Source organism: Felis catus, chromosome C1, assembly GCF_018350175.1.
Source record: "Felis catus isolate Fca126 chromosome C1, F.catus_Fca126_mat1.0, whole genome shotgun sequence".
In the NCBI taxonomy this organism is placed as follows: domain Eukaryota; kingdom Metazoa; phylum Chordata; class Mammalia; order Carnivora; family Felidae; genus Felis; species Felis catus.
This window is the reverse complement of record NC_058375.1, coordinates 78,242,951-78,267,432: the sequence shown is the minus strand read 5'-3', so window position 1 is coordinate 78,267,432 and position 24,482 is coordinate 78,242,951. Positions and strand designations below refer to the sequence as shown.

The following is a 24,482-nucleotide window of genomic DNA, read 5'->3' as shown; positions in this document are numbered from 1 at the left end:
GCCTTTTCCTCTGAAATCCTTAGAAATCAGGAGAGATATGAGAGGAAACCGACAACTTCAGCTACAAGTAAAAACGTGTGTCAAGTCTCAAAAGTTAACTGATAGCTCAGTTTGACAAGATAGAGTCCTATCTGCAAAGAAGTGTTTTCTTATTTTGCTGTAAAATCTTATTAAATAACTATATTGACGTGACTGTGTAGTTGAGGAACACAATCTTCCCAAGAGAGCTGCTCCTTGTCTTGGCACCAGTGGAACTGTCAGCCTTTGCTGGCCCCTACACATCATGGAACATAAAAGCAGAGGCCATTTGATCAAACAACGGCTCTAGGACAGTGGTTCTCAACTCTACTTGCACATGAGGATCATCTGAGAAGATTTCTTTAAAAGATGCCTATGCCTGCGTTCCACTGCAGGTTAATTCCATCAGAATCTCTGAGGATGGGGCCTAGTTATTGGTGTTTTCTTAAAAGTGCTCCAGATAATCCTAATGTGCAAAAGGGTTGAGAATCCTTCCATAGGAACAGAGATACCCAACCATCTTGGTAACTTATTTGCTCCTTTCCTGTACTGTTTTCTCCTTTCCTACCAGAACTACCTTTGCTGGTCTCCTGGGCCTTGATCTAGAATGTATTCATTTTTTCTCCCTATTTTCAGTGACCCCCAAGACTTTAGACTCTAATTCCTTGCCTGGAGCAAAAATATTCTACAAAAACAATAACATTCCACAAAAAAGGAAGATGACATAAGATCAACTATTTCTTTTGCCAAATAAGGGCATTAAAATAAGAAGAAATTTACAACAGGGGCACCTGGGTTGTTAAGCAGTTAAGCGACCAACGTCGGCTCAGGTTGTGATCTCAAGGCTCGTGAGTTCTAGCCCTGCGTCCGGCTCTGTGCTGACAGCTCGGAGCCTGGAGCCTGCTTCAGATTCTGTGTCTCCTCCCTCTCTCTCTGCCTCTCCCCCCTTCGTGCTCTGTCTAAAATGAATAAATGTTAAAAAAAACTTTTTTCTTGTAAAGAAATTTGCAACTAAGAACTGTTCTCCCACCATTTCATAAAGACCATTCTTACATCCAAAAAGTATAAAAGACATGAATATAGACTAAAAGAAAGTTTTCTATATTAAATGTATTTAGCTTTATGAAAAGCATTTTATTTTTCTCATATTGTTGCCTACCAGTAAGAGCAATGCATTGTACTAGGATCAGTCTACAACCTGCACTGAGGAATTGCTAACTCAAGCTGTTAATTATCTAAACCTTCAGTAACAGCCACACTCACTTTTTAAAAAATATTTATTTTTGAGAGAGACAGAGCATGAGTAGGGGAGGGGCAGAGAGTTTTTTCTCTTACAGCACTTATCACAACTTGTAATTATGCATTCAGTTGTGATAATTTAATTGGTATTTCTCTGTTCCACTAGAAAGGAACTGTGTCTATTCTGCTCAAAACCATATCCTCAGGGCCTAACACAGGTCTGGCATATCTCATACTCGGTAAATAATTTTGAAAGAATGAGTAAATGAAAGCCAATACTTGATAAAAAAGATCAATCACAGACATAAGTATTCTAATCATCTTCATAGACTACTCCTGTTCTAAAAACTTTTTTGTGACAGGAGATAAACCTAGCCTTTTCAGGAAATGCCAAGACACAGAATAAGACTTTTTGCTGAAGATATGGACATGATGTAAACAAGAATAGAAAAGGTTTCTTGGAAGTCTTTAGCATATAAAGAAATAAAAAGAAAGTGTATCTGAAGAGGTATAAAAGGAGTACCTGGTTAATTTAGGAATGTTTATTCCCTTACAAATCTTTCTGCAGATACTTACACCTACACTAGCAGTGTCTTGATTTGGTTTTCTTCAAGCCTGGAGTAGAGGGATACAAAGAGTCTATGGGAGAATTTATAGTTATTCTCAGATCTTCCCCTTCTCTCTCATAATAATTTTCTCTATGGTATCAGCCTTTATTGTTTTTAAAAATAGTTCAATTAACATGAGATCAACAGATAAGAGAATGCAGTTGTCCAAGTAGTTCTCATACCTTTTAGAAGTATCTTCTTGTTTTAAGGCATTTGTCTGTTTAGCACCTATAATTAAAAAAAACAAAAACAAAAACAAAAACAAAAACAAAAACAGTAGGTCATGTCTACTCAAACACACTAGTTTACAGGGCAGATTCTTGCTCAAATAAACCGCAGACAACCTTTTCTTCTTTTCCCACACATTACTTTCTAATCCTGTGTGTAAAACAAATGAAATGGGCAGGGAATCCAGTTTACTTCCGTTAATTATTTCCCAATTTTTCTTGGAGTGTATCTCTTTTGAGATTGAATTTTCTTATGCATCACAGTGACACGGTTACGGGCTCCTGAAAATCTGAGCTATGGGTACTTTTAGAGGCAACCTCCCTCCATCCCCCGAATGCTCGCTCGCAGGAAAAGACCGTGGGTCTGACACCTCAGAGGATCATCCGAGGACCTAAGCAACAGTACATCTCGAAGGTGGGCTGGCGCGAGCGAGGTTCAAAGCCAGCTGCACAAGGCCTGCCTACGTTGCCCTGGTCACTTACCCATTCTGGCGACCTAGCTCTAGGCTCCAGCACCTCTACTCCCTCTCCTTCAGAGACAGCCCATTCTGGGGAAAATTCTTGGGACACTAGCGTAAAGAGGTGGGGGTCTGGCCGGAGGTCTTTTGTAGAAGACTCGAGGACAGCGAAGGGACGCTCTCGGCCTTCTCTGCCCTGAAGACCTCCTCCCCTGGAGCAGCCTTTGGGGTGTGCCCCGCGGGTTTTAGTCTGGAACCCTGTAGGGGTTCAACTCCCAGGGTCCAATTGTGGGATGAGGCCCTTCTTCCTACCTGTGGCGTTTCGAGAAGCGCGGGGAGTCCGGGCCTTGAGGCGGGCGGAGCGCGGCCCAGCCGAGTCAGCCATGGGTAGCGTCGTCAGAGGGTCACACCGGGAGCTGGCGTCTCCCGAAGCTCCGCCTCCCCTCGCGTAGCGCTGGGCGGGGCCGGCCGGGGCGGGGCGGGGCCGGCAGAGAGGCCTGGGCGGCCGGAGGAAGTGAAGGAGGGTGCTGAGAGTGGCCAGAGGCCCAGCCGGTAAGTGGACACACCTGGAAGTCTGGGACGGCCCGGGCTCGCGGCTAGCTGTGAGCGGCGGAGGACCCGGCTCCACGGCCCGCAAGGCCCGCGAGGTCCTGGGGCCCGTACGCCTAGGCGAGGAGGCATCGGGAGAAATGGCTTCCCATGGATGCCGCCCGCACGCGCGCTGGGGCTTTATCTGCCCTGGATCGCGCGGCCGTGAAGCCCCGCTGACCCGTGCCCCCATTGCGGGCCTGTCCTTCTCTCCGGGAGGAACGATGGCCTGGGAGAACGGAACGGTGCTCTCCTGAGAGTTGCAGGTTGCCTCGCCTTCGTGCGGTGTACTGATTACATTAACTGGATTATTTGGGGGACTGCCATCTCTTAGAGAAACTCCCTGGTCACACTCGGATCAGGGGGCATCTGAACTTTCACCCACTCTGGGTGAGTTGTGTTGACTACAAGTTTTGTGAAGTGGGACATTAAACAATTTTTTTTTTTTTAATTCCCTAAGGATTAGAACTGACTTCAGGAACACCTTCTGGAAATTTTTTCAGAAAAGAAATACTTTGCCTTTTTAAGCCATTTAGGTAGTCCAAATTTGCGCTCCTGTTGGGTGGGCGTACCCTAGAGAAAAAATTTTTTTTCAAGTGTATCTTTCAAAACTGTGCTCTTAATAGATGCAACAGTTTTACCCCCTTAGGCTAAGATACTTTCAATAAAAACATTTCAGCTTTAAAACTTGACATTTTCCTTATTGTATTTACTAGAAATTCATCAGAATGAAATACAACTTATTAACGCTTTAATATCACTGATAACTTTTATATTTCAGCATCAAAAGTAGGAAAAATAAAGAGGAATGGCTGTGGAAGAACTTCAATCCATAATAAAGAGATGTGTAAGTATTTTGTGTGTGTGTGTGTGTGTGTGTGTGTGTAAAGTTAAATACCTTTTAAAATGTGGGCAAGACACAGATTATTTTTAGTTACATTTAGGGTCATTCAAATTGCTTATCTTCTTTAATCCTTGCTTTGTTTGACCTGTGAATAAATAGCAGGAGGGCCAGAAGGCAGATTAGATTATTCTCCAAATGACCTACTTGTCTAAGTAACCTTTTAAAATTTTAATACTGATCTTTATTGTAGAATTATTTGGCAGAGTGGATTTCAATATCATTCATTATGGTACTCATTAGTCTTGTCATACATATGCTTGTGTGCAACTTACCTAGAACTTAAACAGATTTTCTCTTTTTCTCCAGAGAGGATAAAGCAAGTAGTTACTGAATTTTTATTCACCTAAACATGTTTGTTTTGTCTTCATTTTGTTTTTGTCAGCAAATCCTAGAAGAACAAGACTTTAAAGAAGAAGATTTTGGTCTATTTCAGTTAGCAGGCCAAAGATGCATAGATGAAGGGCATATAGAGCAGCTATTAGAAATTATTCAAAATGAAAAGAATAAGGTAAGTACAATCTTTATGAGTACTTTTTAGTATTTATTAGAATGATAATAGCCACATGGTGTTATTATTCTTCCACCCATTTACTCATTAAACATTTAAGAATCAACTTAAATTTCTACAATAGGAATGTGGAAAACAAAAAAGAATTAGGGCTATTTATATTCTTGACAGTGTTTATAATAGTCTGGTAGAAGAGATAAAGAGGTAAACAACTAGCAGTAAGAAGGCAGAATAAATGAAATAAGTGCTATAGTTGAAGTATGAGTAAAGTGCTTTAAAAAAACAGGGATTGCTTAGAGATCAAAAGTGGCATTTGGATTATTAATTTATATTTTGTATTATAAGTATCAGGCAGCCTAAGATACTCATTTTTGGTGATCAGCACATTCTTTTCTTTCAGCCAGATGTATATGGAAAACCAAATATTAAGTAAGATAATAGTATTTGGGTGCATAGAATCAGAATAGGGGGAGACTTAAATGGCTTTACTGGCCGTTATCATCCAGCTATAATTATCTGAGAAATCATTCTCAACATAGGAAAAGGATCTTTTTGGGATCAGGAACAACTTTTTCCTGGGACACAGTATTGAAAACACTGCTAAATTTTGTATCCTTGTACTTGCCTTCTTATGCAAGAAAAGACCATCTTCTTTCCAGGAACACACTCTTTCTTCATTTACAGTACTGTTTATTTATGTGGAAGTTTTTTTTGTTGATATCACAAACTAGTTATGCTGGTCTCTGATTATAACCAGGGCACCTTGATGGTGTTTAGGACATTACTAAAACTTTTAAATCATGTATAGTAGTTCAAAGGGCTTATTCCTTTTTTATATAAAAAATTCTTTTTTTTTTAAATTAGGACATTTAATTTAATACATTTTTTTGGATATGTGTTTATAGTACCTTTGTAGCCCCAAATAGAGTAAATGTAGTATTTTCTTTAACTCCTTGATGTTTCCCAATTGTGTTTTCGAGGATAATCTTTGAGAGTATTTTACTTAGAGCAAATAATAAGAAAATTAACAATAGTTAATATTTATTAAGCATTTACCATGTGCCAGGTGCTGTCTAAAATGCTTGACATCTGTTAACTCATTTAGCCTCCCAGAATCCCATAGGTACTATTAAATTCAGTTTGTAGATAAGGAAACATGTGACATCCAGTGTTCAGACCTGTGTAGCTTGGTTTCAGAGCTCTTAACCATTCTCTACTTAGCACTGCGTAGCACTTGCAAGGAAGTTTTAGGGGATACAGGGGGCTAATTGATTGTGGGATTGAGAAAGGTAACAAAAATGACTGGATTTCTAGCCTCTGGGAGGATAACATATTATATCCTGAATAGCAAAGGGCAACTTAAGAAGACGAGAGAATTTCTTGAAGGGGTGCAAGTAAATTTATTTTGGAAATGTTAAGTTTAAGATGTAGCAGACAGTTGAAAAGTAATGTTTGGAGCTCAGTCAAGAAACAGGAGATTAAAATCCTGATTTGTGCATCACTATTAGAAATTAATTGTAATATTTTTGAGCATAGTCTTTTTTTTTAATTTTTTTTTTAAAGTTTATTTATTTTGAGAGAGACAGGCACAGCACAAGTGGGAGAGGGGTAGAGGAAGAGGAACACTGAGAATTCCAGGCAGGCTCTGCACTGTCAGCACGGAGACTGGTGCAGGGCTTGAATTCAGGAAACTGTGAGATCATGACCGGAGCCAAAACCAAGAGTCAGATGCTTAACTGACTGAGCCACCGAGGTTCCCCCCCAAAAAAAATTGTTTTAAGACTATTAAGACTCACTATTTTGAGGGAGGGAGAGCTCCTGGTGGCTCAGTCAGTTAAGTGTCTGACTTCAGCTCAGGTCATGATCTCGTGGTTCATGGGTTTGAGCCCTGCGTCGGGCTCTGCACTGGCAGCTCATAGCCTAGAGCCTCCTTCAGATTTGGTGTCTCCCTCTTTCTCTGCCCCTCCTTTGCTCGTGTTGTCTCTCAAAAATAAATAAACATTAATTTTTTTTTAATTCGCCCACCCATTTTGAGAGAGAGAGAGCACACACGTGCATGTGGGGGGAAGAGGCAGAGAGAGAGAGAATCCCAAGCAGGCTCCTCACTGTCAGTGCAAAGCTGATCTCAGGGCCCAAACTCACAATGAGATCATGACCTGAGCCGAAAGCAAGAAGAATCAGGCGATTAACTCACTGAGCCACCCAGGTACCCTTTAATAGTCTTAATAGCTTGAAAATCACCTTTGTAATGGGTGGTCTGCTAAATCCAAGGGTTCAGACATTGATAAGACAAGTGTTTCTTGTTTTGTTCTGTTTTGTTTTATTGAGAGAGAAAAGTTGGGGAAGGGACAGAGGGGGAGAAAGAATCTTAACCAGCCTCCATGCCCAGCTGGGAGATGCTGTGGGGTTTGATCTTAAAACAGTGAGATAGATTATGACCTGAGCTGAAATTAAGAGTCACATGCTTAACTGACTGAGCCACCCAGGTGCCCCAGTAAGACAGGGTTTCAAACTGACTGCAACTTAATTTTCTTGCCAGGTGATGCAATTAGGATCGATCAAAATTGACTATTAATCTGCTTTGTGTAAATGTTTAAAAAAAAAGTATATGAATACTTTGTCCTATAGTACAGGGCTTCTCAACATTTATACTATAGATATTTTGTAGCACCCTCCCACTCTCTCCCCTCCCCCCCCCATTCCATAATGACAATCAAAAATGTCTCCAGATATTGCCAAATGTCCCTGGTAGATATGAAACAAAATAGCCCCCATTGAAAACCAGTGGTATAGTGGGAAACACATGGGCTTTGGCCCTGGACAAACATATGCACATCTTGGTTTGCCACAATTTAGATGTTAGATATTGGGCATGGCAGTAATCTCTAAACTTTGGCATTCTTATCTGTCATTTGGGGATAACAATCTTATTCTGTAGGTAGTTAGTATTAAATTAAAAAAGGTGTAGTTTATGGATAGTATTTATTTTCCTTCCTCATAACCATTCACTATTTATGTAGGAACTAGATACCTTGCAGCTGAGATGATGTTCATAAAACATTTTATCAAAATTATTTTTTTTCAGTTCAGATATGTAACATCTTACTCAAAACTGAAATTTCCTTGATAATTATTCTCAGAGAATCACTTACAGGGTAGAGGTAGACCAATGGAAAGGGAAAGAAGTACATAGTTGGAAGAGTAGAAGTCTCACAGGAACCAGTTAAGTTTTAAAAAGCGAGTATCGTCATGGTAAGTAATGGTGGAATAAGTATTTAGTAACTTGGGAAAAAATAGGTTTATAATATGTTTCTGATTAAAGACCTGAATATTAAGTTTAGCCACAACAAAAAAATGGAAGAAAACAGAATATCAAATCTTTGGAGGGAGGATAATTTGTTACACCAAAAGGTAATAGATATCACTCGCCTGTATTTATGGAACACCTATTTTGTAACAGGCCCTTGTCTAGATGCTAGGAATAGATAGCAGTAAACAAAAATCAATGCCCATATAGATGTTAAATTCTAATGAAGACAGGTATCTACACTATAAATTATATAGTGTGTTAGAAACGGATAAATACTATAGAAAAAAGTAAAGCATGACTGGGGAATGGACCATGCTAGGTGAAATTACAGAGATTTGAAGGAAGGAGGGGTATAAAATATGGGGCTGTGAGAAGAGTGTGCCAGCCAGAAGTAACTAGTATGAAAAGAATATTCTTAGAGATCAGCTGAAATCTTTCCTATTCAGTAAAAAGGATGATTGTTTTGCTGTTTGTTTAAAAAAAATCAATTTAAGTCTTCATTTTATGCCACGTTTTTAGCATAAATCTTATTGAATAAAAAGAAAGGGGGAATGTATATATATTTAATTTTAAATGAATGTTTATGAATCTCTAAAGGAGGAAATCCATTTTAGACCTAAAAGACCAAGGCAAAAAGTATATTTTGCTATATAAAAAATAAGGACAGTCAAAAAACCAAATAATTATTTTTCGTAAATATAAGAAGGGAATATTAACATGTAGGAAGCTCATGCAGACTGATAAAGACAAACACTGAAATGTCCAATTGATAAATGAGCAAAAAGGTAAAAAATATTTCCTCTTTTGTAAGCTATTTGTTCACGTACCCTAACATATTCTGTTGCTAGTTCTCTAGGACATGTTAAGTCTTAGGTACCTTTACACATTGCTGTTTCAGAGCCTTGAATGTGTTTCCCAGCTACCTATGCCTGACAGACTTACCTAATAAGCCTTAACTTAGCCATTGCCTCTTCTGGGAAGAGGCCTTCCCTAGACGGAAAGGACTCTTCTCTTGCTATACCTTATCCTCTACCTTTATCTTAGGAGAGTGGGGTCATGGAAGAGGTATTGTGCTTAATTGTCTTCCTCCCAAATGTGTGGGTTTGTTTTATTTTTGAGTGAACCTAGAATGTAATTCTGTGATGGTAGAGATCTTATCTAATACGTTCTTGTTTTATTTCTAGCACCAGAATATTTTAGGGACTTGACATATAGTAGTATATTCTTGATAAAATACTGATGAGTTGAAGTAAAATCAAGCCAGAGAAGTGGAGTACATTGTTGATAGTTCTGAAAATAGTAGTTGTGATAGTGAATGTGAATCACTAATTAAAAAGGTAAACTTTTATTTATGTGATAAGCACTCTGGAATATCTTGAAAAGAAAAAGCAACTTGCTTTCAAAGCAAGTTGCTTTGAAAAGAAGCAACTTGTGGGGCGCCTGGGTGGCTCAGTCGGTTAAGCGTCTGACTTTGGCTCAGGTCATGATCTCACGGTTCGTGAGTTCGAGCCCCATGTCAGGCTGTGTGCTGACAGCTCAGAGCCTGGAGCCTGCTTCAGATTCTGTGTCTCGCTCTCTCTCTGCCCCTCCCCCGCTCACACTCTGTCTCTCTCTCTCACAAATGAACATTAAAAAATTTAAAAAAGAAAGAAAATAGAAGCAACTTTTATGTAGGAGAAAAATTAACTGAGGTGGCATCCCCTTCTTTTACATAAGTTACATAATTATAACATGTTTGCATATTTTCCAAGGAACTTTATTTAAAAGGTTCATGAGCATTGGGTGGATTTCTTTATGAATTAGGAGAGCAAAATTCTCCATGAAAATTAAGTATTTGCTTATATTAAATAAATTAACTCTCTTGTTAGAAATAGAAGACCTATTTCAATCATGAACTTGCCTGATTTAAAGTAAATGCCCATTCACATTTCCTCAGTGAAAGTATTAAAAAAAACTATTTTAAAATGTTGTATTTGCTAGTAGCGAACCCTAAGAAGTCCCTGGTGAAATGCTGTAGACTTCATTTGTCTCATCTTAGCTCTTCAGAGGGAATTCTCAGCTCCTTCAAGATCAGAAAGCTCAGTGTAAGAGTCCTATAGATGGCAGTATTTGCTTTACTCTGAAAATGTTTTTACAGGTCATCATCAATAATATGGGCTGGAATCTTGTTGGTCCTGTTGTTCGATGTCTTTTGTGGAATAAGGAAGATGAGAAAAGAAAACATTATTTTCTGATGCTTGATTTATTGGTAAAGGTAAGTTAACAAAATTAGGTTCTCTTTGTCACAATAGCCAGCAGTATTTTGTAATTCCCTTTAATGTTTAATGCTTATTTGGGGTGACAAAGCTTTTAGTTAATGAAAATATAGGAGGGGACTCTTTGGAGAAAAGGCCCAATCTTATTGATTGGATGAGCAAATCCATTTCCGTTTTTCCAAATTTCTGGGTAGAATTATCTAACCTCATCTCAGACCCACTGATTCAGAATCTCGAAGAAGATACCTAAAAATTCTATTTTTAATAAGTAGCTTATTGTATAGATATGGAATTCAAGGTTTAGAGAGGCAATTCAAGGCCACACTGTTCTTTTAGCAACTAGCAAACGCCAATGCTCTTTTCTCTGTGGTATGTTCTCTAAAAGGATATAAAAAACCTAGAATGCAAGTGATAACGGTGGACATGGTAATAGGATGCAGATTAGTTGTGACCAACAACCTTAGAGACCCTTGGGGAAAGGTTGTTAGAGTTAAAAGTAAAAAATGATGGTAAAGAAAGATAAATTCTAAGGAAAAGAGCGTTGTAAGAGTCTCCTTAGAGATCACTGCAAATAAAAATATATACAGTACTTGGAAAGAGGAAACCCCATCTAGATAGTAGTTATTAACAATGAGGACTTTAAAAAAAAAAAGGCAAGTGAGGTGATTATGGCTAGTCAGAAGACAATGCAAAGTTTCATCTGTTCAGGAAGGACAAAAAAGACTGCACTCAGAAATACCCTGGCAGGGTGAGATAGAAAGGCCCCACTTGCTGGAAGCCTGAGAAACTACTATAGTATCCTTCAGAGTAGACGGGCAAAGCTCAAAAGAAACTGAAGTCTGGTAATCAAGTTCTTCCTTCTTTCTCCCTGTTTTTCTGACTTCTCCTTTAGCGAGGAATTTAAGTCTCCAAAAGGTAGTTGTCTATTAAGAGACTCATTCTTGCTTCTTTTTAGGTTTATAGTGATTTGACAGTCAGATTCTATGTTTTGCTCGTGTATTTTTTTAAGTTATATGAGGTGTTGTACTGTTAAGCAAAAATAATGGTATTTTCTCAGTATATGCTGCCTTTTAAAACTAGTAATCATGTGGCTTTAAATACAACTTGTATTAAACAGGTTCAATTGTGAATATTTTTATAGTTATGTAATCCAAAGGAATTATTGTTGGGTTTGCTTGAACTGATTGAAGAGCCCTCTGGAAAACAGATATCTCAGATAATTCTTCTTTTACTTCAGCCATTACAAACAGGTAATGAGTATTTTGATATCTAAGAGTTTCTTGTTTTATCTGTGTTAAGTTCTTGATACTACTCTAAAATGTCAGTACTATATCAAAGTAAAATTTATGGCTAATTATTGAGTACTCTGCTTAAACTAGCAATAGCAGTGCCCGTTTGAATCCTGCTGCCTATAGAAAGATGACAATACCGGCACAGACGGTACCCAGAATAGATTTTGTTGAATGTCATGCTATTTGCAGGGACTGTGTTATAATCTGTAGCTTTTTGCCTAATCTTCCTATCTGCAACTTATATCTAGAAATTTCCCTATAAACATATTTAAATGATTGCCTCTATGATGTCTACAGTACTCATTCTGTTAGCATTGTGATAGGTCGTGTATCTTGGTTAAAAACCGTATCACGCGGGGCATTGCTCATCCTCTGTCTTGGGAAGTTGAGGCTGGGAATAGCAAAGGTGCTGCTGAATGAAACAAGTGAAGAAAAGTCTTTATGGTTGAGTGCAGTAACATTATTGTTAAGCAATGGACCTTAGCATCCAGAGCAGACAGTATCCATGAGCTGAGACCACTTCTTCATTTTATGACTTACATATAGCTCAGAATCTGATAGAAGGACCCAGAGTCAGAAGTTAGAGTAAATCCATTTTAAATGAGAATAAAGCAGCTGTGTACCACTTGAAATACTCAAAATCTCCTAGAAAGGAAAATCTAATAATACTACCTCTCATTTTTACAGTGCTTTATATTTTATAAATATATTTCTTTGTATTTCTTTCTCTTATTTGATACTTAGAATGACCAAAAAATGTGGAACGAAGTGTTTCTGCCTTAACCATATAAACTCTTAGAAACATACTTAAACATGGCATCTATTGTAAGGTGCCATGATGGTAAGATGCTCCAATATTTCATACACCACTAAGAAGGAAAAAAAAAACTACCAATTAAGCTATGTTATCCTGATTTCAGAGTTGTTACAATATTTTTTTATTATTTAAATTTATTTAAATTCAAGTTGGTTAACATACAGTGTAGTATTGGTTTCAGGAGAAGAACCCAGTGATCATCGTTACAATATTTTTTTTAAAAAAGTGTGTTATTATTCTGTGTTTACTGGACTTGTCCCATGTTTAGCATACTTAATGGAGCTACCTCAAGTCACAACTTGGTCTCTGTTTTAGTGATTCAGAAACTTTGTAACAACAAGGCATATTCAGTTGGATTAGCGCTGTCCACTCTTTGGAGTCAGCTATCTCTCCTTCCTGTTCCATATTCAAAAGAACAAATACAAACAGATGACTATGGCCTTTGTCAGTGTTGCAAGGCCTTAATAGAATTCACTAAGCCTTTTGTGGAAGAAGTCATTAATGACAAAGAAAACTCAGTGGAAAGTGAAAATGAAAAGTTAAAGGATGAATTACTGAAATTGTAAGTATATTTTTTGGTAACATTTCACAATGGAATTAAGTAATTGATAGCTCAGTTAATTTATGTTTCTTTGTTTTATTTTTTTGCCTTGGATGTAGATGTCTAGTTTCAGATTTTGAATTTTAGAAGATTATGGGGTTCAGTGGTCCATGCCTCATTAAATGCCATGTTCTACATTTTTAAAAATTAAAAACCCAAATCCATTTGTTTAATTTACTTGATATTCTTCTTTGACTTGGCTTTACTCATCATAGCAAGTGAATAATAAAAGCGGGGGAAATAGGTGTAGCTAAAGAATCTGGTCTTTCTGTGGGGGAATTATGTTTTTGCTCTCCCTTTGAAAGCAACAGAAGCAGCACCAGACAGTTAAACATCCAACTTGACCACAAAAACGGTAAGAGTACCCAATAGCATTCAATCTGGGGGGCACTATAGACTAAACATGCACCGTTCAGTATGGCTATCAAGCACTTGACATATGGCTATTCCAAATTAAGATGTTCTCTAAGTATAAAATCCTCCCTGCATTTTGAAGACTTGTTATAAAAAAATGCCAAAATACCTCAATAATTTTTATATTAACATATTCACATAGTAGTATTTCACATACATTGAGTTAATAAGATAAATTATTAAAATTTCCCTTGTTTTTTTTTTACATTTTATTTATTTATTTATTTAAAAAAAATTTTTTTTTCAACGTTTATTTATTTTTTTTGGGACAGAGAGAGACAGAGCATGAACGGGGGAGGGGCAGAGAGAGAGGGAGACACAGAATCGGAAACAGGCTCCAGGCTCTGAGCCATCAGCCCAGAGCCTGACGCGGGGCTCGAACTCGCGGACCGCGAGATCGTGACCTGGCTGAAGTCATACGCTTAACCAACTGCGCCACCCAGGCGCCCCATATTTTATTTATTTTTAATAGAGACAGAGAGACAGAGCACAAGTGGGGGAGGGGCAGAGAGAGAGAGGGAGATACATAACTTGAAGCAGGCTCCAGGGTCTAGCTGTCAGCACAGAGCCCGATGTGGGGCTCGAACTCATAAACCATGAGATCATGACCTGAGCCAAAGTCGGACGCTTCACCAACTGAGCCACCCAGACACCGCCCCCACCCCCCCTGTTTTTTTTTTTAATGTGACTACTGGAAGATTTTAAATCATATATGGAGCTTGTATTGTATTTCTGTTGGACAGTGTTGGACTATTTAATTACATGGACCAATAATTTTATCTTTTAAATTTTGTAGACTAAAACTGTTAGCTTTCTATTTTTTCAGGTTAGGACATTAAAAAAATTTTTTTTTACCATTTATAAAATGCATTATTTCATGAAACTAAAGATATTTAAACTAAAGAAGTAGGAGGGGCTTAATCATAGAATAAAATTTGGTTTTGTAAATAAACAAATACAGCTCTATGAAAAAAATTACATTGTCCCAATTTTTCTTTGACCTGATGAAATCTAGTCATGGAGAATAGCACTGATCCTCAAACATTCAGTAATCATTGATACAGTCCAGACATGGAAGTCAGTCTTACCACATTGAATCTAGCAAGGAGTTCTCATGCTTTCCCCAATACTGGTAAGAAGGATGTTACATCACCAGTTTTATAAGCCATTGAGTTATTGGTGCTTATGTTATTTTTCATGTAAAATTAACTTGGATATGTTTATAAAATTAGGTATTTTATACTTAGGAAATGCTGTGTTCACAGTAACCCATTTCTTACACCTTAGTTGTTTCAAAAGCTTGAAATGCCCTTTGCTGACAGCACAATTCTTTGAGCAATCTAAAGAAGCTGGAAATGATCCTTTAAGATGTTTTGCATCTGAAATAATAGTAAGTACAGCTAATTTAATCTGCCATAAAATCTGCTATAATTTAAAATGTTGTCCTGCTATATTCTCATGTACTGCACGTGGTCATGTACATTGATACGTTATTAATTAGGCAATATGTATTTTTTGTAGAACACAGATAAAAAGATGGAAGATAAACATCAATAATATTATTTAGGTAATGAAATTAACACTTTCTAGACTTTGCTTTTATATTTATAAATAAATTTATACATATGTGTAAATAATTTTTTAGAAGAGTCTATCTACATACCCTTTTGGAATGTACTTTATTTCTCTTTGCATATTATGAATAATTTTCCATTGTCTTTCCATTGTCCATAGTATTCCATGGTATGGACCTTGCATAATATGTTTGACCTGGGCCGTCTAGCTCAACACTTAGGTTTTCTCCACTTTTTCATTATTATAGAACAATTCCAGTTTTCTTTTGTTAACTGTTAAGTCTGTGATAAGTATCCTTTTAACGAAATCTTTATATATTTCTTTAGTTGTTTTCTTAAAGTCAATTCCTAGAAGTAGAATTTCTGTGCCAAAGGGTATCCTCAGTTTTAAGGGTCATGATAAATATTTTCAAAATACTTCCAGAAATAAGTAAATTTCATTTGAAAAGTAATTTGGCTTAATGTATCCATTTTTTTTAAGTGTGCTGAGATTATTAGGGAACTAATGTGAAATATGGAAAAATATGTACTTGAGATTGATAGTCATGAATTTCAGGTTAGAGCAGCCACTGTGGTTGTGGGTTTTCTTCAGCTATGTTTAGCTATATGATGGTAGGTGCAACATAGGAAGAAAGTGGATTTAAATAGGCCAGGTTTTGAGAACTGTGGGAGTTCTACAAAGCAAGAGAGAGGAAATGGCATTGAGCATGTATGCAGGGAAGTGACTGTGACGCACAGCAGAATTTAAGCTGAGTAAGGAGGGAAGTTAGGATATACTAAATGTGAGAGACAGTGAATAGATGATGGGATCACTGGATTGTAGGTCCTGGTGTGACTGACAAGTTGTCAGAGCTAGGTTACTAAAGGGAATGACCTGAAAAGATTGGAGGTTAAAGAACAGGATGCTTGCAGTTACACTGTGGAAAAGTTAGTTATTTTTTTTTTTTTAATTTTTTTCAACGTTTATTTATTTTGGGGACAGAGAGAGACAGAGCATGAACGGGGGAGGGGCAGAGAGAGAGGGAGACACAGAATCAGAAACAGGCTCCAGGCTCTGAGCCATCAGCCCAGAGCCTGATGCAGGGCTCGAACTCACAGACCGCGAGATCGTGACCTGGCTGAAGTCATACGCTTAACCGACTGCGCCACCCAGGCGCCCCAAAGTTAGTTATTAATAATGTCTGGGGTATGACCATGGAGCGAGTGTTCTTAGGAGAAGTAGAGGCTGAAATCATTGGACCAAAGTGAAGTACCTGAGATTCCAGGATATTAGAAGATCTTTGGTTGTACATTTAAGTTACACAGAATTATGATTAAGAATAGTGTCAGAAACCCAATTAATGGTGTGACCTTGGGGTAGATCTAATACAGTCATATGAAATAAGTTTCAAAGGGGTTGAAGAGAGGGGTTTTAGAGAGGAAGGGGGAGAATGGCCTAGAAATAGCAAGGAGAACAGGTATTTTACTTCCAGGCTTGATATAGTAGATATGGGTGAAAAAATAACAACCTGTGAGAGGTTTTCAGACAAAGTAGTTGTTGTCAGAGGAGTCATGTTACCTTTAGAGCAAAAGAGGTAAGAGACCATTTCAAGAAGAATGAATTTTGCTGATAACTGTAAGTTCCACAGGTCATACCTGAAGGGTATCTGAAATCTGAGAAGAGTTGGAGAAGGGTTTCGAAGAGGAGATGTCAGAAATGTAGGGGAACTAGATTTTGAGGAGAGATGATATGAATAGGGTTATGTAGTTAATGGAATTAATGCTGATGGTCAAGATAGTAGGAAAGAGGCTAAGAGTGACATAGAAGGAGAGAAAGGGAGGAGTTTTCCAAGGAGTACATAACCGACCATAACAGGGCCTCTTCACTGTTGGCAATATTAGAGTACAGTATAATCCAGTGGATATTGTATAAAAATTACCATATATGATATATGTACCCTATTTTGAGAAAATAGCTGTGAAAGTTGGTGGCTGTTATAGGATTTTAAGCCTGGGAGTGATGTATTTGTTTTGGATTCATCACTTCAGTGGAGGTTGAATTTAACAGAAATAAGATTGAAAATAGGGAGATCCTTAGGTGTGTTTTGGGAATTAGGTGAGAACTAGTGGGATCCTGATTATAGAAATGGTAGAGATGAAGGGGAGAGGGCAAAATAAAAAACTTCATAGTAGGTAAAATTGACAAAATTTGGTCATTAATTGGATTTAGAAAAATGGTTAAAACGTTGATTCATAAGTTTTGTGCTTGGGTAACTGGGCAGATGAAAGTGCCAGTAGCTGAGATAGAGAATACAGAACAAAGAACAAGGTGTTTTGTGCTTAAAAAAATTTTTTTTATTAAGGTAATTTAAAAACATTCAGAAAAGTGGAAAGAATAATATAATGTACCCCTGGTATACCCATTACTCAGCTTTAACAATTTTTGACATTTTGCCAATCTTGTTTTATCTATCCTCCTTTGTTTTCCCTACTATGGTATTTTATACCCAGTCGTAGATCTATCATTTCTTCCATAAGTCTTTTAACTATGCTTCTTTAACTAGTAAGGACTTATAAAAACACAACCACAATCCATTATGACATCTAGCAAGATTAGCAGTAAATTTCTTAATATATAGCCAGTTCCCAGAGAGCAGGTTTTTAAGGAATAAATTTTGAATAATGATCATACTTTGATGAGATCACCTAAAGAGGTAGGTCATTGTGAGAAAAGAAAAGGGTTTAGGACTGAACCCTACAGAGTACCAACACTTAAGATAAGTCCACCAAAGAGACCAAGGAAGAAGGGTCACAGAGGTTGTACAAGTATCACAGAAACTGGGGTAGTAGAGTTTCAGGAAGAAAGAAGTGATTGGTAGTGTTAAATGCAGCAGAGAGAGCCTGTAAAGTAACAGCTGAAGGGCATCCATTGGATTTAGGAAGATGGCATTGATAATTTTAGCAAGAACAGTTTAAGTGGAGTGTTGAAGACAAAAAACAGTAGGGTGGATAAAGGGGTGCATGAAAAATGAGAAATAGGGGGGAGCTAGTATAAGGTGTTCTTCAAAAGAGGAAGGATAAGAAAGAAGAAGCAGTAGCCAGAAGACATGAACTTGGGGTAGGAAGGTAATAGGGGAGATAGGGAGGCTTGAGCATGTGTATTTATAGACTCGAAGGGATAGGAACCATTAGAGGGGGAAAAGAGAAGTATAATGGGATAACTGAAATAATGTGGCTCGAGAGCACACAGCTGGCCACAGGAGCAAGGACACCTGGAGGAGGTAAGAATGGGTATGTATGCAGGGAAATTTATAGCAGGAATGGAATATTACAATTGAAAGGAATCAAACCCACTGGCCTCAGATTTCTAGGTGAAGGAGATCTCTTAAGAATGAGGAGATAGAAATGGGGGCTTCAAGGAACTGGTAAAGGTTTGGAATACTGAAGGGAAAAGAAAAGAGATGGTAGAAGACTATGAAAGCATTAGTCACTAGTCTGAGCACTCAGCTGTGATTGAAGACCACAACTATAGTGGTAACAGTCTGTATTTGTGTATGATTTTTTTCTTCAACAGTAGTCAATTGACTGGGTGTGGAAGTAGAGAAGGTGGATGGTAATTTTTTTTCCAAAGCTGGCATTTTATTGGGTAGATGGAGCTAAAGGAAATACAGGGTGTAAGTAGTTCAAATGACCAGAAATGTCTTGGTTGGACAGGGAAAGAAGGGAAGTTAGGAGGGGACAGATAGGTAGGTTAGATGAAGGGATCACAGAACTAGAAAGGTCAGAGGTACAAAAGCAGGTTGGTAGGAGAGACAGGATAAGAAGTTATGGTCAGAAAGTGAAATGCTGGAGTTTAGTATCTAATATGGAATAGCTCCAAATGCTGACAGAGGTTCAGGATGGGATTACGTGCTGAAATGAATTAGAAGTTAGGGTCACTGGAATTTAGAAATCAAGAACCATGAGGCTGGACTGTTAGAGGAGTTACCTATGTGAACACTGAACTTTCCCACATCGTAGCAGTTGGATAGAGAAGACTGTGAGCAGGTACCAAAGTCTTCAGTGAATGTGGGGAAATGACCAGGAAGTCAGCATATGGCAGAGATAAGAACAATAAAAGGTCAGTATCTGCCTCAAAGGAAAATGTGCTTTTGCGTGAGAGTACAGGAAGAACCAAGGTAATACCCAGCCTCTACCTATACCACCCTTCCCCACTCTTGCCTCCCTGGCTGTGCTATGTAAGAGGTGTGAGAGGATGAGCAGCCTCCACCAGAAATCAGTCAGGTTTAATTAGAGCAGTAAGATAGAGCAAGTATTCTATGAAAAGGTTGAGGTATAGGGAAGAAAGTTTAAGATCTTATAGAAGTGAGGAAGCACAAAGCAATCAAGCAGAGGTAAAATCAGGGTAGGAGATAAAGTGAGGAGGTGCCTTCATTTCTATGCTGGAGACGTCCAGATAAGTGGGAACACTTGAGATTGATAGCTTGAGCTGTCCCACCATTGGCAGAAGTTTTGCCTTTTTTTTTTTTTTAAGTTTATTTATTTTGGGGGAGAGAGAGCATGAGCTGGGGAGGTGCAGAGAGAGAAAGAGGGAGAGAGAATCCCAAGCAGGCTCTGCGCTGTCAGCATGGTACCTGATGCAGGTCTCAAACCCAGGAACCATGAGATCATGACCTGAGCTGAAATTAAGAGACACTTAACTGACTGAGCCACCCAGGTGCCCTGGCAGAAGTTTTTTGATAGAGAACTGTTTGAATGCCCCAAGGGTTTCAGCATAGAAACATGCTTTAAAAAAAGGGCCAAATCTGCCATGAGAAATTGTAGAGTGGCAGGTACATCCTGGGTCTGAGCAAGACTGCTGGTGTGTGGGTAGATTGTGAAGGCCCTAATTTGGACACAGGTGGACCCCAGATAACCCCAAAGTAGCACTGTAGAATCTGGTTATGTATAATGGGTTTTTAAAAGGCTAACCTTACTCTGGGAAAAAATACATCTAATATTGGCTGAATGAAGAAATGGAGCTTCATGGTTAAGAGGACATTTGGAATCCAAGTACAGTAAACTTTTTTTCTTACAGCTATAACAAGACTGCATGGCTTTGAAAATCAGTATAGCAGTATATATATTTAGCATCTGGTAGCTGAATAGCAGTCTCTTGTGACTGTGGATGATTTCCCTTGGTTCTTTTTTGTGTTCTGAAATGACTAATGGAGCCATCTGGGATCAGCAGATTTTACTTCCTTGAAGGCTGGAAAAGTCTTATTTGACTTTATTATTCCCTACAATGTCAGGCCCAGTGCCTGATACTCAAGTATTTATTAAATAAATGAGTGAATATGTGGAAAGTCAGTATTCTGATTTAGCTGTTCTTGACATTCCCTTTTGACTTATATAGTATGTTATGACTAACTTTTTTATACTTTTTGAAAGGGAGAGCGTGCGAGCTTATGCAGGGGAGGGGCAGAGGGAGAAGGAGGGAGAGAGAATCCCAAGCAGGCTCCATGCCCAGCGTGGAGCCCAGTGCGGAGCCCAGCACAGGGCTTGACCTCACGAACCAAGAGATCATGACCTGAGCTGAAATTGAGAGTCGGATGCTTAACTGACTGAGCCACTCAGGCTCTCCTCATATTTTTTTTGTAGATGTACTCAATAGATATTTGACACAGGAATTATATCATTTTCTAGGTAAAGAAACTGAGGCTTTAGAGAAGTTACATAACTTGTCCAGTATCTGATAGCTAATAGGTGGTAATTCCATTGGATTCTGAAGGTCAGATGCTTTCTAGTATACTGTAGTTAGGAATAATATAAGAGGCATAGGAGTGGCTTTATGTTTCCTGAGTGTCTTTTTTTTCTCTACTCTTACCTCCTTAAAAAAAAAGGTAAAACTGTAGTCCTGTCCACTCATGGTCCTCTTTCTCGTATGACACAAGAACCCTTGTGATATGAGATATCACCAGTTTCCAAAGCCTCAAAGTGGTCACTGGAGCACTGTTCCTAGAGTAATCTTCTTCTAAGTAGTTAGTTTACTATCATTTCATGGTATTTGTATGTCTCACATTTCTTAGATTGCTTTCAAATACCTCAGGCACTTTAAAAAAAAATTGTGATAAAATATACATAACATAAAATTTACTATTTTAAAAATCATTTTTAAGAGTGCATTTCAGTGGCATTAAATACATTCACGTTGTCATGCAACCATTACCACCATCTGTCTCCAGAACTTTCTCATCTTCCCACTCATTTCCCTTAGGTTGTTGGCAAATTTATCTCCTTGAAGCTATAGATTGAGGTCCCCATTTTCCTGTTGGCTATTTGGTCAGGAACCACTTTCAGTTCCTAGAGGTTGTTCCTACAGACAGCCCTCTCCATAGACCCTCTCATAACATGGAAGCTTAGTTCTTTAATGCCTCCAGCGGTGAGTTTCTGACTCTCAAGGAGGGACTGGACCCTTTTTTATTTTTTTATTTTTTTTTAATAAAGTTTATTTATTTTGAGAGAGACAAGAGACAGTGCAAGTTGGGGGGGTGGGCACAGAGAGAGAGGAGAAAGAGAGAATCCCCAAGCAGTCTCCTCATTGCCAGTGCAGAGCCTGATGTGGGGCTCGAACCCATGAAGCTGGGAGACCATGACCTAAGCTAAAACCAAGAGTCAGACACTTAACCAACTGAGCCACCCAGGTGCCCCAGACTGGACTGGACCCTTTTTTAAAGACTTCTACCTGATTAATTCAGGCCCACCAGAGATAGTCACCTTTCTAATAACCCCGAATCAACTGATTTGGAACCTTAGATACATCTGCAAAAAATCCTTTCACTTCTTGTCATAACAAAATCTAATCATGGGGTGGTATCTTGCCATATTCTGTTAGGTTGAAGCAAGTCCAACAGGTCTCACTCACGCTCAAGAGGTGAGACTTATACAGGATGTGAATATGGCACGGGAGAGTGAGAAGAGCATACTAGAGTCTGTCTGCTGTAGCTTACTTTTTTTATCCATTTCAACAGGGTTTCTTATCAGCAATTGGACATCCTTTCCCCAAAATGATTTTTAATCATGGAAGGAAAAAGAAGACATGGGATTATCTTGAATTTGAGGAAGAAGAAGACAAACAGTTAGCAGACTCTATGGCTTCTCTGGCCTATCTAGTATTTGTACAGGGCATCAGTATCGACCAGCTTCCAATGGTCTTAAGGTAGGAGTTAGTGTTTGATTTATTCGTGTAATTGTAAAAGGAGTATCGAACTCATATTTCTAATTTCCAGCATACTTATTATTATACTAATACTTTAAATGAAGTATAAACAAAAGCTATTTTTTTAAATATTTATTTTGAGGAAGTGTGAGTGGCGGAGGCGCAGAGATGGATGGGGGGAGAGTGATAATCCCAAGCAGGCTCCACACTGTCAGCACAGAGCCTGATGTGGGGCTTGATTCCATGAACAGTAAGATCATGCATGACCTGAGCTGAAATCAGGAGTCAGACACTTAGCCAACTGAGCCACCAAGGTGCCCCTAAACAAAAACTATTTCTATTATCATATAGTCTATAATCTATTTAAGCCAATAGTACTCCAATAGTGAAAGGTGGTGGCAGGGGGTGAGAACTGAAATAGACATAATGGTGGGGACAAGAGTCAAAGTGTGAAACTGGGAGCGCCTGGCTGGCTCAATTGGAAGAGCATCTGACTCTTGATCTTGGGGTTGTGAGTTCAAGAGCTCCATGTTGGGTGTACAGATTACTTAAATAAAAATTTTTTTTAAGAGTGTGAAACTGGGCTTGGTTTTGAAGCTTTAGGGATCTCCCTGTACTGTAAGAGAGGGAACTGCTCATTTATCCATGGTGGAGGGGTGGGTATCTAAAATGCCATCATCTTTATGGGGCGCCTGGGTGGCGCAGTTGGTTAAGCGTCCGACTTCAGCCAGGTCACGATCTCGCGGTCCGTGAGTTCGAGCCCCGCGTCGGGCTCTGGGTTGATGGCTCAGAGCCTGGAGCCTCTTTCCAATTCTGTGTCTCCCTCTCTCTCTGCCCCTCCCCTGTTCACGCTCTGTCTCTCTCTGTCCCAAAAATAAATAAATGTTGAAAAAAAAAAATTAAAAAAATAAATAAATAAGAAATAAAATAAAATGCCATCATCTTTTAACTGGATTACTCTTGTAGTCCTGAGTGGTTATTTATATATCCAACCTCAATCCCTTTTAATCCAACTCATTTTCAACACAGAAAGTGAAGCTTTAAGAGTAGTCCCTTAATGTAAACCCTTCACTGGCTTTTTATTGTTCTAAAGTCTAAAAGTCTTTACATAAGACAAGCTTATACATTATCTGATCTCTGCTTGATTGCCCTGATTCACCTTCTACCACTTTTTCTCTTGTTTACTATGCTCCAATAACATAGACCTTTTTTTTTTTTTATTCAAATGTGTCACAAACCTTTCTGCTATAGGGCCTTTGTATATGCTTAGAACAAACATCTTTAACCTTAAATGTCGCTTTATGAGGAAAGCCTTCACTAATCACCCAATTTCAGTCGCATCTTCCTGTTGTAATTATCTTGACCTTGCCCTTCTTTTCCCATAAAGTTTATCAAAATTATTTTTAAGATACATAATTTTATAACATAACACCTCTTGGACTTTAATATCCATAATAATGATTATGTATTTGTCTTGCAGATGATAGTTGTATTTCTTTGTGTACATTTATATATTTACTTATGAATGTACCTGGGGATATATTTCTGTGTAAATACTGCAATAATGGCTACCACTTGCATGTTCATCATGTATTAAACATGCCAATAGCTTTATATGCATTATCTAATCTTTATAATACTATGAAATAGAGTATTCTCATTTTACAAATGAAAATAACAGGCTTAGACAAGTTAAGATACCACTTAATATCATACAACTAATTAGTGGAATAGGTGGATTCAAACAGTTTTGTCTTCCCCCAGAGCCTATACTTACTTGAGAGAGAGAGAGAGAGAGAAAGAAAGCCCCAGGAGAGGGGCAGAGGGAGAGGGAGAGAGAATCTTAAGCAGGCTCCATCCCCATCACAGAGCTGATGTGGAGCTTGATCTCACCACTATGCAATCATGACTGACTTGAGCCAAAATCAAGAGTCAGATGCTTAACCGACTGAGCCACCCAGGCATCCCTAGAGCCTATACTCTTAATCACACTACCATCAAAATGACTTAGGTATGTATATTAGTTTGTGAAGGCTGTCATAATAAAACACCACAAACTGGATAGCTTTAAAATAACAGAAATGTATTTTGTCATAGTTCTGTAGGATGGAAATCCAAGTCAAGGTATGGGCAGTATTGGTCCCTTCAGAGGGCTGTGAGGGAGAATCTGTTCCATGCCTCTCCACTTGGTGACGGTGGTTTGCTGGCAATCCTTGATGTTCCTTGGCTTGTAGATGTGTCACTCCAATCTGGCTTTATGTTCATATAGCATTCTCTCTGTGTATGTCTCTGTCCACATTTCCCTTTATTATAAGAACACCTATTGTACTGGATTTGGGCTCACAGGAATGACCTCACAGGTGGGGGGGGGGGTTCCTGTTGTCCCCCTTGCCCATCCCAATTAAAAAGAAAAAAGAAGGCCCTGTCTTCAAATAAAGTCATATGCTGAAGTTCTGGAGGTTAGGATTCTAACATTTCTTTTTTGAGGGGGG

At 38.5% G+C, this 24,482-nt stretch overlaps 2 protein-coding genes across 7 annotated transcripts in view; one reads left to right on the top strand and one right to left on the bottom strand.

The window, feature by feature from the left end:
* Positions 1-3,113, bottom strand: part of RPAP2 (RNA polymerase II associated protein 2) — a 98,675-nt gene extending 95,562 nt beyond the window's left edge. For all 3 annotated transcript variants that reach the window (XM_011284871.3, XM_045036185.1, XR_006584548.1), the window contains exons 1-2: positions 2,863-3,113; positions 2,048-2,093 (exon numbers count right to left, since the gene is read on the bottom strand). In XM_011284871.3, the coding sequence (XP_011283173.1) occupies positions 2,048-2,093; positions 2,863-2,935 (119 nt within the window). In that variant the 5' untranslated portion in view covers positions 2,936-3,113. The remainder of the gene's footprint in view (positions 1-2,047; positions 2,094-2,862) is intronic.
* Positions 3,004-24,482, top strand: part of GLMN (glomulin, FKBP associated protein) — a 36,543-nt gene continuing 15,064 nt past the window's right edge. For 3 of the 4 annotated variants that reach the window (XM_045036186.1, XM_006934904.3, XM_003990302.4), the window contains exons 1-8: positions 3,004-3,102; positions 3,920-3,985; positions 4,425-4,550; positions 9,998-10,114; positions 11,257-11,365; positions 12,540-12,786; positions 14,527-14,629; positions 21,803-21,990. In XM_045036186.1, coding sequence (XP_044892121.1) covers positions 3,947-3,985; positions 4,425-4,550; positions 9,998-10,114; positions 11,257-11,365; positions 12,540-12,786; positions 14,527-14,629; positions 21,803-21,990 — 929 coding nt within the window. In that variant the 5' untranslated portion in view covers positions 3,004-3,102; positions 3,920-3,946. Of the gene's footprint in view, positions 3,103-3,368; positions 3,529-3,919; positions 3,986-4,424; positions 4,551-9,997; positions 10,115-11,256; positions 11,366-12,539; positions 12,787-14,526; positions 14,630-21,802; positions 21,991-24,482 lie in introns of those variants that run through there. The other variant, XM_019837439.3, reaches the window with a different exon arrangement.